At 39.1% G+C, this 16,905-nt stretch overlaps 1 protein-coding gene across 1 annotated transcript; it reads right to left on the bottom strand.

Annotated features, from left to right (window-relative positions):
• Nucleotides 1–731: 731 nt before the first annotated feature.
• Nucleotides 732–15,103, bottom strand: LOC114784562 (alpha-2-macroglobulin-like protein 1). The gene is made up of 36 exons (XM_028970048.1): nucleotides 15,003–15,103; nucleotides 14,693–14,879; nucleotides 14,251–14,407; nucleotides 14,115–14,167; nucleotides 13,855–13,875; nucleotides 13,606–13,774; nucleotides 13,017–13,101; nucleotides 12,825–12,936; nucleotides 12,558–12,672; nucleotides 12,275–12,384; nucleotides 11,635–11,817; nucleotides 11,335–11,556; nucleotides 10,770–10,833; nucleotides 10,537–10,682; nucleotides 9,842–9,991; nucleotides 8,124–8,372; nucleotides 7,968–8,043; nucleotides 7,757–7,889; nucleotides 7,289–7,514; nucleotides 7,062–7,188; nucleotides 6,858–6,982; nucleotides 6,644–6,695; nucleotides 6,488–6,571; nucleotides 5,605–5,781; nucleotides 5,062–5,143; nucleotides 4,835–4,991; nucleotides 4,660–4,734; nucleotides 4,426–4,588; nucleotides 4,038–4,234; nucleotides 3,516–3,731; nucleotides 2,909–3,024; nucleotides 2,404–2,494; nucleotides 2,241–2,309; nucleotides 2,050–2,155; nucleotides 1,022–1,061; nucleotides 732–877 (listed from the first exon to the last, which is right to left on the bottom strand). The coding sequence occupies exons 1-36, from the start codon at nucleotides 15,068–15,070 to the stop codon at nucleotides 874–876; spliced, it is 4,407 nt and encodes a 1,468-aa protein (XP_028825881.1). The 5' UTR covers nucleotides 15,071–15,103; the 3' UTR covers nucleotides 732–873.
• Nucleotides 15,104–16,905: the final 1,802 nt, after the last annotated feature.

The following is a 16,905-nucleotide window of genomic DNA, read 5'->3' as shown; positions in this document are numbered from 1 at the left end:
AACTGGAAATGTAAAAGTTGTTACAATTACAAAAGTAATCTTCCCAAAACTGGATAATTGTAAATTTTAGTGTACTCATTCTGATTTTGGCAGACCATAAGATTCAATAGGATAATAGTTATAGTTAATCTCCTAATTAAGGTTTATTTATAGGTGTTCAACTGTGCCATAAGCAGGCCAAGAGGCATGAAAAGCTACCACTTCATTTTTGGTCTGATTGGCTCAGTAAACAGTGCAGCTGAGGTCAAAATGATCCTACCCTCTTCTGAACTTTTTACACTTACAGCACTTAATAGGCTAAATCTTATGTCCGGGGCTCCTTGCTGGCATCTGACTTCTCCAGATGAAAATCCTCTATATTGCACTTTATACTTTCCTACCACTAAAACTGTTGGACTGACTGTAGGAATGGAGGGGGGTCTTCACAAAGGATCAGTTCTGAGCACTCTGTGCTATGGCACAGGACCGGTTGACATGAGGTCCCCATGGCCTATAATGTTTGCAGATGACTTATGATCTGAAGCAAGAGTAGGGCATTCCTTAGGAACTCCACAAATTGTTGCTGATCTGAAGATCCAGGACCTCATTTAAAATTTCCTAGATAGATTTAAAAAAAAAAAAAAAAAAAAAAAAAAAAAAAAACACAATATTCCCCTGCTTTTAACCTTCTGAACCGAAGTGCACATCAAGATCACCACACATTAATATATTGTTAGGAAATGAACCACAAATTAAAATAAAAAAAGTGCATTTATTTTAAAATTACATTTTTCTAGGACTAAACTAGAACTGACATACAATTGCTGTTGAACCAGGATCAGGTAGGTTTCTTAACAGCAACTATGGAGTTGAGTCTTAGATAAATGTTTTGAATCACCTGGGGAGGAGAAAATAAACAAAAAAATAAATAAATAAATAAATAAAAATCAGGACCATAATATAATTTGGTAGTTCAGTTTAATGATTAAATAACTGAATGGCTGATGAACCAGATTTAAACCTGGATTCAGATGGAACTTACTCAGCACATGGAGAACTGTACTCAGTCACAGCTTCATCACCTGCAAACAAACAATTGGAACCTGAGTTTAATTGATTGGTGAGCCAGAACATTTAAAAAAATAAAAATAAAATAAAAAATAAAGATCCTCTATCCTGGCTGGACCAACTATTCTCCATTGCACAACTGTTTGAGGGTGCATGTGGTTTGAGGTACGGGAAATCTCACTTGTCTAAGTCTACAGACAGCACAAGAAATCCTAGATCTGAATTAAATTCTTTGTTCTTTACGTAGTTGAATGTGCAGACAACTATCACACAAAAGGAAGAACCAAGTGGTCTGTGGTCACCACCTGCAGAACCACGCCTTTATTGGGGACGTCTTGCGATTTGCCTAGAACTTGCACAACAGCATGTTGATCGCGTTGCTTCCTAAGTGGACCGTTTGATTTCACAGACGTTAGATTGTGTTTAAGTGTTCCCAAGTCCATGTAACTCCCTTTTTTTTTTTTTTTTTTTTTTTTTTAAATCTGAACAAAGTGATACATGGGGGGCAGGTGAATTTAGATTTGGCTGGATCTGATTAGTTTGGGGGGGTGTCAGAGTACAGCACCCCTGAAAGTGAAGTGATTGTCATTGTGATACACAGCACACTGCATTTAGTCATCTGCATTTAGCCATGACCCTTAGAGAGCAGTGGGCAGCCATGAAAAGCGCCCGGGAGCAGTGTGTGGGGACGGTGCTTTGCTCAGTTGAAGGAGGCAAACCGGCAATCTTCTGATTAGTCCATTTCCTTACCAGCTGCATGAAAAGGTGAGCACGGACAAATCAAAAAGTCCACAGGTGTATGAGACCTTAAATTGTATTTGAAATTATGTGACAATGTAGAAATGAGATTAATCAAGAGGCATTGATAATCTTAGAATCATGAGACCAGTGGACGTTCACACCTCTAGTATAAATCTATACACATTTTTATCATTCCATAGGTATTATTTTCAACATTAACTCAAATCTAGTCACTAATACAGAACAAAACAAAATCCTTACTTATCTGGTAGTAGTCATAAATCTTCACAGTGGCAGGTTTAAGGTTCCCTATTGGAACATCTTCCTGAATGATTATGCTGTAAGTTTTGGCCTCCATATTTCTGAGCTGCAACATACAAATCAGTGTATTGGTAAGTATGAAATTTCCCCATAGTAAAATAATTCATGAAATAGCTTGTATTTTCTCTTACTGCATCCAGGTAGATTATAACCTGGTCGTTTTGCTGGTCAACTCTCTTCACGTTGTGGTCTTCTTTCAGCTGCAGGGAAGGCAGTGCATGTGCAGTTACAGAACAGCACAGTTGTAACTCTTTAAAAAGCCTATTTTCACCACAACAACTACTTGTTTCTCACAGTTTCCAGAGAGTCTGTAACTGGGCTGAACCCAGACAACAGCTTGATGTTAATGATCACCATGTTGGTTTCTTCTCGTGGGCCTGTATACCTAATATAAGATGCAAAGTTTAGCCTTGTTCACAAAAGGAGCAGTAGAAAGTAAAAGAGACAGCTAGTGTTGGAAACTAAAATTTATGACTAAGATATTTAGTCAACAAACCTTGTCATGTGCTAAAATATTAATTGATAATTGTGCCTAAAACACAGTGTCGACTGAAACTTGACTAAAATGAATATGGACATGACCGCTTTGCTCAAACTAGACTAAAACAAGACATGCCACCAAAAGCAGCACAAGTACACTGGTAACAAGGTACTGATCCTGAACTAGTAAAAGGTTCAGGTAAACATCTTGGGTCTGTTTCCCACTCATGGATTAAGCCGGTTTTAGACAAAGCTTTAATCTAGGTTTAAAATCAATGGGACAGGCCCCTTGTGTTGTAGAAAATGTGCAAAATCTCACCACACATCCACAGATACAAAGAGTATCTTCGTTCCATTACAGGTCCCTGAAGTCCTTGTAGAAATGTTAAATGCAGAGTCGTCCGGAGTAGGGGGGATATTGTAGAACATGGCCATCTGTAGGGGGTGAAGTTCAATAAAGCTATGCGAAAAACTGGAAGTCATTCCAGATCAACTACTACAAATACTGTACTGCAAGTGGTTTGATAGTTTGTAGCAGTATGGGATTTTTTTTTTGCAGGTGGTGACAGTCTTTTACATGTAAGAAAGTGTACATTTACATTAAGCATCAGGCACAACACCTCAAAACATAAAACTGCCTTGTGTGTTCATAGTTTACAATTAAAAAAAAAAAAAAAAAAAAAAAAAGTGCAATAAAAATGTTCCCTAAAATACAGTGAGCGAAAGCTTTCAGATTTTTGGTGATTTAAGACAGAAAAAAAAAAAAAAAAACTAGAAGAGTTCAAATCCCACTTACTACCATTGTGTCCATGAGCAAGACATAACAAGTTGCTCTAGGGGGACTGTCCTTGTAACTACTGATTGTAAGGCGCCTGATAAATGCTGTAAATGTAAAGTACACTGACACAAACTGGGATCAGAATCACCTGCACAAAAACACAGCTCTGACCCTTCCCGTGGATGCTGAAGTTCCCAGGAATGCCCTGCAGTCGCTTCTCCTGATACAGCAGCCGGTTGTTCTGGTTTATGGTGAAGTCAGTCTGAAATCCTCCTGGTGAGGAAACAGAGACCGTAGTCTCTCCTTTTGGGCTGTACGTGGCAGCACTGTACAGTGAGAGGGCTTGGAGAGCCACCACTGTATCCTAGATACAAAAATAACAATGTTAAACTGGAGCAGTTCACATTCCAAAAATGAGTGAGATGAGGAAGTGTCATAGGGATTGAGTGAATACATGAAGTAAACAGGCATGATACAAAATAACATTTATGAAGTTACTTCACCATGGATCAGCCAAAAATAAATTACATTACATTAGATCAGCTGCAACAAGGTGTCCATGTGTGTCCACAAGTGTAGTTTTGATAACGACTGTTAATCTGATCTTTATGAAACAAGTGTCGATTGCAGAAACCTAGCAAAATAAAATTTACGAGCACAAGCATGGCACCTGTGTTGAGGAAAAGCCTCCATAAGGGTTCTGGTTTTGGGCCAACCAGTGCACAATGCTGGCGGAATATCCCAGTCCAAAGCCATCCAGTTCAGGTCCAGAGAGCAGGGCAAGGAGAACATAGGAGGACGTTTCCACAGCAACAGAGTCAATATTCTTCCCAGAATCCTCAGGCTGTCCCCAGTAATGGCCACCTCCTACAAGTAATCAGTGAGAGAAAGCTACAAAAACCAGTCTGCAGGAATAAGAATGTATAAAGAGATTTAAAATCATTAAATACTATTGCAGCTTGGAATGTTTGAGGTTAAATGTTAGAATTAAGAAAACAAATTTCTATGGCCCTCTCAAGAATCACAGGGTTTTGGTAAAGGTTTGTAATTTATTTAACCTGAAATTATAGCTTGTTCATCTAGTTGATTAAGTAGCGTGCTTCTCATCTCTTTGTCCCCTGCCAGAGTGAACGTGTAGAACAGTAAGGCAGTGGTGTAGGTGTTATTCAGTGTTGTAGCGTTGCTTTTCAGGCAGGATAGACTCCGCTCAATCACAGGATCCTACAGAATAATAAATTAAACTTGTTATATTTGAAAACCCTAGATATATATATAGCTGGTCTAACGCTTACAGAAGTGTTGTTGTCCAGCTCCAGGAGGGCAGCACTGATATAGGCAGTGAGGGAGATTTCATCACTTACTCCTCCCTGTGTTTTTGAGAAAAACAAAAAATAAAATAAAACTTACTGACTATACATGACAAACCTGAATAAGTCCTAGTTTAAAAGCACCCCTTTACCCGCTCACCTTCAAGTCGTTATGGAAAAGTTTCCCAACTGAAGCAATACAACCACTTTCCTGTTGGTGGTTTCCAAGCCAGTTTTTAGCATCAGTAATGTCTTTAGGGTCTATGAAGATATACGGTCTTGCGACTCCAAAAGACTTCATGACAAAACCTGTGAGCCTAATGATAAAATGTTCGATATTAAAAACAATCCCAAAACTAATGCTTCTAAAAGCTGATCTACACTGACCATGTGTTTCCTGAATCATCACTGTTTCCAAAAGCACTATAGGATCCATCAGAATGCTTGTAAGTGAGTTCTCTTTGATAGCCTGAAACAAAAGGTGAGAAATATGTATATTAAAAAAAAAAAAAAAAAAAAAAAAGTTTAAAGCTCAAAGGCTTGGTAGGAAACTATGTATAAAAATTACAATAGCTAGAAATGGCTGCCATTGGGTCTCTAGACTAATTGTTGCTGATAATGATGGAATAACTGCATACATATAATTATAAGGTATTACGGTGTTCATTATCAAGTTCCACTAAAAAGCTTAATTCATAAACACATTTCAATTATCTTAGCATGGCTAAAATCAGTTTCGATGATGAGACTGATACTGTACTAGCCAGATTTGGGGGGGGTGTTTCAAAATCCCACTTACTACCATTGTGTCCCTGAGCAAGACACTTAACCCTAACATTGCTCCAGGGGGAGTGTCCATGTACCTACTGATTGAAAGTCGCTCTGGATAAGGGCGTCTGAAATGCTGTAAAATGTAAATGAAGCACCCACCACTCTCCAGAAATCTTGTGGCCCTGCCCTTGATTTCGTCTGTGAGTTGGTTTGTACTCTCCAGGTACTTGAGGATGAAGATGTTGGGGGCAAAAAGCAACATGTTCTGCTCCCCACATCCATATGGCATAGCCAGCAGGCTGCCCAAGTTTTTCATGGCTCGACCCATTAGATCACCTGTCAAGAAACATGGGTCACAACTGCTGCTTCACTAAGTTTACTGTTGCATTCCCAAAGCTTTCTCCAGAGAAAATCTTAAAGGAGTAGCAAACTTTCACTGGCCTCAAGATATTGATGATAAAATCAATGCATCCCATACATAGTAATCATGTGACAAATGTCAGCGTTCACCTTGTAACAGTTGTATTTACTGGTAGTACTTCATGCTGTGGGCAGATTTAGTCAAATTTCAATGTTGACCACGGAGTGAGAACAAGGCCCGCCAAGTGGGGTGCCACGTAATGTGAAACTCCTACCCATAGCTGCACTATACTCTGATAAGTCACTATATTCAATACTTTTTAAAACTAGGAATGAGAATTAATTATCATAAGTATGTTATGCACTGCATTGATGCAGAACACTATGTATGCATTCCAATGAATCAATTATACAATTAATTTCAACACCCCTAGTTAAGAGTGGAACAGGATCACAGTGTTCAACTTCCGAATCCTAATTGAGGCCTGATTCAGTTCAGTTTCCCCATGTACTTCTTCTGACTGGTTACTTTTAAAAGACTAGAAAAAGAAATGGAAAATACAATAACCGTTCATTTTTGTTGATCGAAATACTGTGGAATTTTAAGACCGTATATTAGAAGAATGATATGGTTCTTGTCTTTACTGAACAGATACTGAAACAGAATTACTGAAAATCTCACCTAGAACTGAGACAAAGGCCTTTTCAGAGCCTTCCACAAAGACCTCTGGCAGAGTGAGTGAAATATGCTTTTCCACTGGACTTTCTGGGTTCCAAAAAAATAAATAATGATTACTGCCGTTTTGAAAAATTCAGTATTGAAAGACTCAAACCATACCTGCTGGACAGAGCAGTGCATTGTGGGTGACTGTTTTCTGTGTTCCTTCAGCCTGAAAAATCCAGACAATGGATTAATGAGAATATATTGAATGCATTTGTAAGTTTACTTAATGGTTAGGGAAGTAACCATTTAATTATTTGGCAGCTTTAGGACAACGTCTAGAAGGGAGGGGAAATTAAATAAATACATCAGTTTTACACAAAGGCCTCACCTCCACCAGCAAAGTCTGAACCACCGTATCCTTGAGTCCCTGATCTGGCACCACTGTCACCTCATTTCCACACAGCAGCTTGTCGCCGTTTATAATCTCAGCAGTTACGTTAAAGCTCACCACACCTGGAAAATACAAAGCAAGTGCATAAAGCATTTCTCAAGCAGCCTCTGCACCTCCAGCTGAACGAGAACACGACCCTACCCAGAACTGAGGGGGTCACGACCCATCCGAAAGTCCAGCTCTCATTTTCACACAGACAGCGAGTGTCTGTAGAACCTTTACTGGGTTGCACTTTGAACTGGGTAGAGTCAGCCAGGGTTACTTTCACCTTCATTTTCAGAATGATCAAAATGAATGTTAACGTCATCACTGCATTGCAGGAAGAAGAAAAAAAAAAAGAAGCTGAAGAATTTTGTAAGAAGTCTCACCACGATACATTTGGACAGGTAGTTGAAGACTGTGGCTTTGAGGGTAAAGACCTCGCCCCGGATCACAGAGTAAGGCAGCGTCAGGCTAACAAAAAATGGCTGGAACGCAGTGAGGGTAACGCTGGGTGCCAGTCCAAAGCCCACCGGAGATGTACAAAATGCATCTGCTACCCATGTAGTGATGGTATCTGGTACGGTTCTCTCAACAGTGACTGATCCAGAATGTCTGACCAAATAAATAAAATGTGTCATTCCTTTCACTGTAACTCATTTTACATAGATTAATCTGACCATAATCCCTGTACTCTGACGGCCTTGTTTAAATGCAGTGCAGACATTTGGGGGACAAAATGATCCTTTCTTACAGCAGTCAAGCGCAACACATTAGTAGTTGCAATTTACATATAAATAACTTTTTTAAAAGAAGAAAACTGGTTTTAAAGTAAACATTGATTTCATGAGACATACCCTACTGGTACCAGGTCCCAGATCCATGTCTCAGGGAAATAAGTGCGAACAGTCTGTTTCTCTCTGGGTGCTGCTGCACCTGGGGCAAAAAATACTTCTGGTGCAACAGGCGCTTCTGGAGGGCCTCTAAGCACTGTAAATAAAAACATTTCTAAAACCCTAATTATTTTAGTGATTGAGTAATGTCACAATTAAAAAAAAAAATACAAACCACTTTCAAACATTATTGGAAAACAATTAAATGGGTCCTTCACATCAGAGTTTGTTAGAATCTTGATCCCGATATCCTAAAAATTAATAAATGACTTCAGAACTGCAGATTGTTTTAAAATTTAACTAATTTAAATTTAACACCGCATGTATTTACTTTGAAGATGCTGTAGACATCGTTTTGGTTTCCAAAGTATGGAAACCACAATCGTTTTTTGCGGTCAGCCTTTTTTTCTCCTTCATTTTGAGAATTGGTCACTGGTGTCTCCGTCGTAGTTGGTGTCGGAGTCACATCATGTAGTGGTACAAAAGGTCGAGGTGGTACAATGAAGCAGGAAGAGGAATCACTTTCATCCACTAAGAATGGATACCCAGAAACCCTTTGAACAGGAAGGTAGTCAAATACCTACAAAAATCAAGAAAATTTATGTGATCTTATTGATTACTAATTTAACATTAGTAATCAACAAAATCCACATTACAAATACCAAACCAAAAGTGATCATGCAGACTTAATGATTAAGTGGACCAAGAGACCACACTGATCATAGCTACCTCATGCACATAAAATGCATGCAATATGCCAGAAGATTGCCTTGCACTCTCGTGCAAACTAATGGAAAACACCATTTGCATAGTGCCATTTTATTTAGGTGTTCCAGGTCTTTTTTTGGGGAGGGGACTAATACTGATCTAGCCTGATCTCTTACATGGACACGCATGTGTATTTTCCAGCAGAGCTGCTAAGATATTTTGCATGTTTAGCAGCAGTGGTGGACTAAGTACACAAATCATGTACTTAAGTAAAAGTAGTTTGGTTACACTTACTTCCCTTCAGATGTATTCAAGTACCAAAAGTACATCTATTGTGGCTCTAATAGCTAACTTAATAAATAATTTTGAATGGAATGTCATTAATTAATCTGCCACTGAACTATTAAAATAACATTAACAGTCACAACATTTGTCAGGCACCTTTATCCAGAACTTACAGTGACTGGCTTCAGCCCACCTTTATATTTTTGACAGAGCCTAACTATTTGAAAGCTGAATCTTAGTTGTAGAAGATGCTAGTCCTCATGTTGAGAACTAATGCATACTTTTAAAATGGACATTTGTGCTCATCTACTACTGCATTCACAAAACAAAATCATAACTGCTTAAGGAAATATCACAAGACTGGGATTTACATGCACGCCACATGAGAGGCTTTTATTTACATTTATCCAGCCAGGAGATGCGGAATGCGCGATTCTCTTGTGGGTCAAAAGGTTCGGTTTTTTTTTATTATTATTTATTTATAATGGAAAAGGAACTACTGCTTTTGAATAGTGAAATAAAATGCAAGATTTGACAAATGTACTGAAGTAAAAAGTCTCTATACTTAAGTAGTCACTATCCACCACATCGAAGCAGGGGATGCAGCATGTTAATATGTAGCGAGTAAAGGGCAGGAATTTAACTACCTCCAGTAAGAGTTACTTTTGGCACGTAGCACCCATAAATGGAAGACATGTTGGTAAGGCCTCAGGCCCCACCCACGTTCATTGGTCAGACTAATTACTGATGCATTGAATGTGCCAAATTAAAATAAATTTCAATGGCAAATTTAATTTTAATGTTTAATTCCGGTCATATTGAATTAAAGTAATAAAACTTAATTTTACCATTTAATCAATTGTGGCACATGTAGCACTCCATAACGATAAACATAAGTTAGTTATATTTTAATTGATTTGATGTTAGGAATACGTATGCACTTTTTAATATTTATAAGAGTTTTGAAGACTGGGTTGAAGAACACTCCACAGCCTCTGCTAAAGTGCTTTCAATTATGAAGGATCATAAATAACACTACTAAATTGACAAAAGTACTGATTTGGCGGTCAGCTCCTGTCCAGGTTTCATCAGAAGGACACTCTGGTCCACGGCCCTGACAGAGCAGAGAGATCCGGGGTGAGCAGCCAGGCTGAGGGAGGTTTTTTCACCAGGAAGCTCCGTGGACACAGGAAAACTGAGAGATACCTGAAAAACATTTGATTACACAGGAGTCTTTACTGTATTGGAAACCTTCTATGGTGGTACGATTAACAACGAGCAGACGTTCAATAACACTGAATAGTTGAGTCTACCTTTCCACAACTATTCTTCTCTAATTGAATAAAATGTTCCTTCAATTCACATTTTCAAGGTGTAAAAAGTTCCCTCTTGCAGAGGAGGACTGGCCAACTAGTCCCAACTAGGCCAACTACTGTTCGTAGTCTTTAAGATGAACATTTTCAAGCGCATCATGAAAAGGCAGATAAGAATGTATTGCAAGGTATACATAGTTTAAAATAAATTTAACTAAAGGTGCTAACACAAGGAGGTTGTATAGAGAGCATTTTATATTATATGGTCTGCATATTCTCTATGCCATTTATTTTTTGCTGATCTGATCTTTTACACAGTCCACTTTCTGCTGACTATGTAAATTTCCCACTTGTGAAAAACCTTTATTACGACCTCCCAACCAATGTCGCGGAGGACCAAAGTCACATTTTTCACAAGTTGATGTTAATAGTGCAGACCTTATTTTTGAAGCACAGCTCAATGGGGAAGTCCATACTGTCTGCTACAGTTTCTCCACCAGGCAGTACAGTGTAGACCACAACCTGCACAAGCGGGGACAGATCAGGAACCTGCTGCAGTGAGAAGGACAGCTCCCCTTTGTTCACTATAAAAGTGGGAATAAGACAGTGAACACAAGGATGAGAGGACAGCATGGAGCACGGCTGTAAAAATAAAGCAATAATACTGGTACCAGACTGGTCGCACACAGCCACAGTGATTAGTCCATGCTGGACAGTCTTCCCTCTCGACAAGACCTGTTTGATTAGGGGAAAAATAAAACTTGTTTTTGAAAACGAAAATATCTTTAGTGTAGTCCAAAGGAATGACATGAGCACAGTGTAAAGCTTGTATAAGTGCAAATTTGCAGTCCCATCAAAATAACTATAACATTAATGTGGAACAAGGCTGAGTGGACTTTGTAGGCCCGGTCAGGAATTTTGTGGAAGAATTAGCATTAATACCGGACTACTGTTCCATTAAATTTTATTGGACTGTTAATCAGCACTTAGTCACAAGCTGAGCCATAACACTGGCATAGTCATTTGTTTCACATGTCTGTAGGACTTGATTAGCTGGATGATTAGCTGCTTGAGGTGATCACTGATTCTCATGCTTAGTTTGGGGGATTATGCAGAATTTTCTTTGCAGTTGAATAGGACCATGATTCACAAGTTGAATTTGAGCAGGCTGATTAAGGCAAATACATTTTAAGTATTATTCTTTTTAATGAAAAGTCTGAAAAGTAAAAAACTTACCAGGTAGTAAAAGTCAAGCGACTCCTGACTGCTTTCCAATTCATCAGCTTGGATAATGTAACTGGCATTTATTGTGCCTTTAGAATCACACGAGAGACTCCCATCCTGTTTTCTGAGGCTCAAAAAGCTCTTGCTTTTCGAATAAAAGAGATTTAGGGAAATTTGAGCTGAAGAACTTGAGTACGTATTTACAGTCATGTTTTCAGCAGGTTCCAGATCAGCCTGGTTAAAAGAAAGAACAAACAAATTAAGAATATAAAATGTGATCAACTGTTTACTAAATCGGGGGGGAGAGCCCACCTTGAGATAAACCTGAGATGAATTCCACAGGGAAGTATCTAATGAAAAGTAGGCCAGGCCATTGTAGTCCGTTGTTAGCACCCTGTTTTCTGTGTGTTCATTGTACTGAGCAGACAGGTAAACTGATGTATTTGCAACAGGGCTGGACAAATCCGTGGAGGGGTACGTTGAAGTGAGTTTGATCTGAGGTCAAACGAAAGATCAAAATGATTATAAAAAAAAGGACCATGTGATTTCAGTTTTTCTTTGTTAAATCTGCAAACAATTGTGTGTACATTTTTTCTGCAGAAATTTACTCTAAGGTCTAAGGCAAGGGTCTGTAATCCTCAACTCTTTCATCCTTACACTATGGGTCCCTGTGGCTTGGGAATAAATTTAGGTGGTTTCGGTTTCTTACTGAAATTCTAAAAATTTGAAGATTGTGATTACAATGTAATGTGTTTAATTGGGTCACTAAGTATGAGTCACAAAATGCACTATATATGTACATTTATCAAGCATTTTTTTCAAACCAGGTAGGCAAAGCCACCAAACCAGAGCGGTTTGTTTAATTAGAGTAGAGTTTCAAACTGAAGCCTCACGAGGCAAGTAAACATGTTTGCAATATTTAGTGCAAAATTACTTCCATATATTGACATACCTGTCCTTCATAGTCAATTCCAGGCCTGTATGACATTGGAGAGTCTTGAAAGGAAACTGTCTTTTCGTTTCGGGTGATCGGTGCACTGCCACTGCCATGGAGAACCACCCCTGGTTCAAATCAAATATTCAATCATACCAACTCTTCTGCGATATAAAGTCCACTAAATGTTTCTTTTAAATGAGACCTTATGTAAAAACTGTTTTAAATGTTTCTGTACTATATAGTTTATTCATCGGAAAGTTCCCCTGCAAGAGCAGAAGTAAATCAGCAAGATACTTACCAGTACCATCTTCTGTCACTTCACAGTCTACGTTCAACGTACTTCCATAGTAATCATAATTCACACCAAATTTGGTGACATTAATAGCATACACGGCACATCCAGTTTTATCAGTCTAAAAGTTTAGAAAAAATGTATACAAATTAATGAAGTGTACATATATATAGTGAAACATTGAAGGAGACATTGAGGAGAGCTTAGAGGATGCAGTGAATAAGAAACTATGTGTAAATGCAAAAATAAAAAATAAATAAATAAAAAACTTACTGTCATTGTATAATTTTCACAAACAGGAATAACTTGGCTGCCCCAAAAAATTATCTGCTTTTGGCAAACCTTCACACTTACTAATCCCAGCACAGGTTTCCCATACGTGTATCTACATTAATAAACTGAAAGTCAAAATCCAAGGCACTAGGTCTTTCTTGGAGAAAATTATAAAATTCAAAACATACTGACTTGGCACAGACTTTCAGAATTGCAGTTGGGTCCAAAATTGTTAACATTTCAGGTAGTTGCACAGTCACATCATATTTAGGCAACACTAAAGAAAGATGAAGAAACATTAAAAATGCAAACATGTTTATAAGCTTTCAAACTGAAGTTCATTGTTCAAATCAACTATCAGTGGCATTTTTTTGCAAAGTACTCCTGTTCTGTTGTGATCCTGCACTCCATTTTTCACAACGATGCACAGAATACAAGACATTAGGTCTGAAGGATTAATTCAGATCAAGATTAATGCATTCAACTACTCTGACTGAAAGCCAGGATGGATCAGACAGCCAGCAGAAACCACTCACGCTCTTAAACATTAAAAAAATCACCTCATTGGCCCAAATACATTATTCATACTCAAAACAAAACATTTTGAACCTATGTTGTTAAAAGGTGCTTGGTTTATTTGTCAAAAATAAAATTTACTTTAACTGTGTGCCAGTTATGGTCTCCTAGACATTTGTGCACTAACTTAATCAGGAATTTAAATGAGGAGGCCAAATAAATAAATAAATTTAACTGGTTTTCGAACCAGATTCCCCAAACTGACCATATTCCTTAATTTCAAAGGAATCAGATGTCTGTTGCCCTCGCTCATCCCACACATTGATGGCATAATAACCCAGAGAGGCCTCAGGTGCCATGGGGTACGAGAGATCTACAATCCCGCTTAACGTGGACTGGTTCAACCACTGAGCGATCCGGTTCGAGGCACTGTCCTAAGAAAGAAAGTCAGCAGTAATATTGCAAAATCAACTGGCAACACTAATAGAGAAGAAAATAAAAGTGCAGCATTTACCTGAATCTCCACAGTCTCAAACTTGGGAAGGAAGGGGAAAATAAATAAATAATAATAAATTAAAATTCCAAGAACTGCATTCAAATGGGCATGACCCACTAGGTGAAGTCAAGACCAGATTCTTACCACAATCCCATTGTGTAGAAGTGCATTTCCATAAGAGATATATATATATATATATATACACACACACACACACACACACATATATATATATATACATACATATACACACACACACACACACACAAATTTCTTACCACTTGATCATAAGGCAAGAAGTTTGTATCCAGAGAGACTATCCGGAACTGGACTAGAGAAAATAAATATCAGAAATATAAATAGAATGTGAGCCTGAGAAATCTAATATATTTAAAGGTTGAAAAATCTTGTTACTTGTTTGTCCTGGTTTGTAGAGAGGTTTGTCGGTCTCAATAAAGGTCAGGCGTTTTGATGGCGTGACAAGAATTTGGGTGGAGTTGTCATCAACTCCATCCAGCCAAGTGACCGTGAGAAGTACGCTGAACACAGTGTCCTCATGTACATCAGGAACCTCAGGATCAAAAGACAGGGGAAATGAGGTGTAAGTTACACAGAACACATCTTCATACAATATTGACCAATCCAGTCAAAAACACAGCAACTAATTATATTAACAAAACTACACATGGATGCAGTGAATAACAGGGGAGTACAGGGGAGGAATACAAAAACTTTAAATTAAAAACATTAGCAAATGTATAGTGGTTTCTACCTTTTTATTAAAATAAATAAATAAAAGCTAGAAATCACTAGTAAATTTTCTGATGCCTCAAATTAATACAATGACTGAACAGACCTGGAAGGGAAGACATTTGTAGAAGTTCTGTGAAACGCTCTGCTCCAGAAGCGACGTGTTGCTGAAGCCGCTCGAGTTTTCCAGCAGAATTTCTACAGAAACCGGACCTTCAGGTACCAGCAGGGTGATGCACAGGGTCTCCGTGCTGCCCCCGAATACAGTGGCGGGGACGGTGACCAGGTAAACCCTTCAAAGAAACACGCTCGATTTAAGAGGCTTTGGGGAGGACCGGGACAAGGGACATCAGAACGACATAGCACTTCTCCATCTTCTCCTGTAGGTCACATTCTGAACGTTCACACACACTTACGGCTCGTCGTCGTTTCTAGAACAGGCGTGCTGTAGGCGCAGGGCGAGAACCAGCAGAACCCACAGCATGGTGGACGCGGACTGGGAACCCCGGGAACGGCGCGGAACCGGCTGCGGCCCCCTTTTTATACCCGACGCGCCTCCCCCGGCGTGAGAAGCTGCGCTCCCGGCTGGACTTGAAAAAGTTGCCGATAAATGTTAATAAAAGCCTCTCGCGTGGCGTGCATGTAAATCCCAGTCTCGCGATGTTTCCTTCTCTCAACGCCACAAGAGGATTTTTAACATTTTAGTTTTTTTATTACGTTTTTAGGTAACAGCTGGCGTTACGTGGCTGGGTCGTTGCTCTGTGGACGGTGGCATTTTCAGCTAAGGTGCATTTGTCTTGTGCGGAAAAGTCACTTTCTTTAGTTAGTTAAAACTGTTCCTGAGAAAGTAAACATTAAATCATCAGTCCGACTGTTTTTTATATCGCACATTTCATACAGAGAACATTACTGTCGTTTTTATTCTCACTTTCTGACGAACTTTCCATCACCGCTTATTGCTAATGCTGTTCTGTGGTGCCTACACAGACCGCTGTATCGCTGCACGGTTTGCACTGCAATACTTTCAATTCGTCATCAAATAACTTTTCACTCTATATACATTTATTTATATGCTATTTATATGTTTGAAAGTATATAAATAACATACTCCATATATTATCGGTAATGTACATTAAATTGCATGGTATGCCCTGAAATTGCAGATGTGGTGAGTGGTTTATAGGTTGAAATATAATGGGAACTGGGAAATACCTCAGCATTACGTCTTCATAGGAGCGTGTGACGACTAAACGTATTTTCTCCAGCAGATGTCAGTAGGGTGACTGGTTTCAGACACTATGTCTGTATGTATGAGTGTTTGAACGGGAAAAACAGAGATCATGAAGGAGAGGCATGTTTTTTACGAGCATTAATTATGTAAAAATAGTAGAATTTTCAGTATTCAGGAATACTACAGCATTTGCTGCAAAGAACACTTGCTACATAAGTGACAATGTCTACAGAAACAAGTGCAGGGAGGCTGTCTGTTGACCAAAGGAATCTGCATCATTTGTGACCATTGTGGCCGCTTTGTGACCATGTTGGTTTAAGAGCGCCAGTTTCGGTGCAGGGCAGTACCAGCTGATCTGACCTCTCTCACTGCAACGGTTGCACGGGCCTCGTGATTTGACCCTTGCATGGCATAGGTGCAGAAGCTTCCTTGGTGCTCTTGCTGCTGCTTTCCTGGCTGTAGGCATGGCATGTAAGGTTCTCTGTCACCGTAGCATCAGAATGGCCTCTGACGCTTTGCTTTTGCGAGTCTTAATTTGACTTTGAGATAGATATCTTGCCATAGATACTGTGGGCGAGAGCCTATTTGCAGCACCAATTCCCATACTTGGGCAAACAGGGGTAACGGTGGTGGAGGCAAAGGTCACTGGCAAGTTTTTGCCTCTTGTTGATCCCTCTTGCATCATTGCATCTTCTTGCTGCTGCTAGTTGTAGGTTCCTGTGGATTTCCCCCTCGACTCGTCCATGCCTTGAAGGGGGAACTGCGGTTATCCCGTTGCCATGTGGGGACCATTCTTGGCTGTGTTTCCACTAATACCTCTATTCATTAGACTACACACATGCATCATAAGGCTTCCACAATAATACAACACAACACTGCAAACATGAACTATAAACACAAATTAACCTCAGAATGCACTTTTATCAATTCTGATGTGAGCGTGAATTTCAGTTAAACCTGCTGAACACATTACTAGGATAATCAACAGGAGTTTGGTGAGTTACGTTCACAGTCACAGTGTTCTGCTTCCATACACATGATTTATCACCCCCTTTTATTGCGCTTTTTAATGTGCTAAACAGCACAAT

Source organism: Denticeps clupeoides, chromosome 2 (assembly GCF_900700375.1).
Source record: "Denticeps clupeoides chromosome 2, fDenClu1.1, whole genome shotgun sequence".
NCBI lineage: Eukaryota > Metazoa > Chordata > Actinopteri > Clupeiformes > Denticipitidae > Denticeps > Denticeps clupeoides.
The sequence above is the reverse complement of the archived record's forward strand: the minus strand, read 5'-3'. Positions and strand labels throughout refer to the sequence as shown.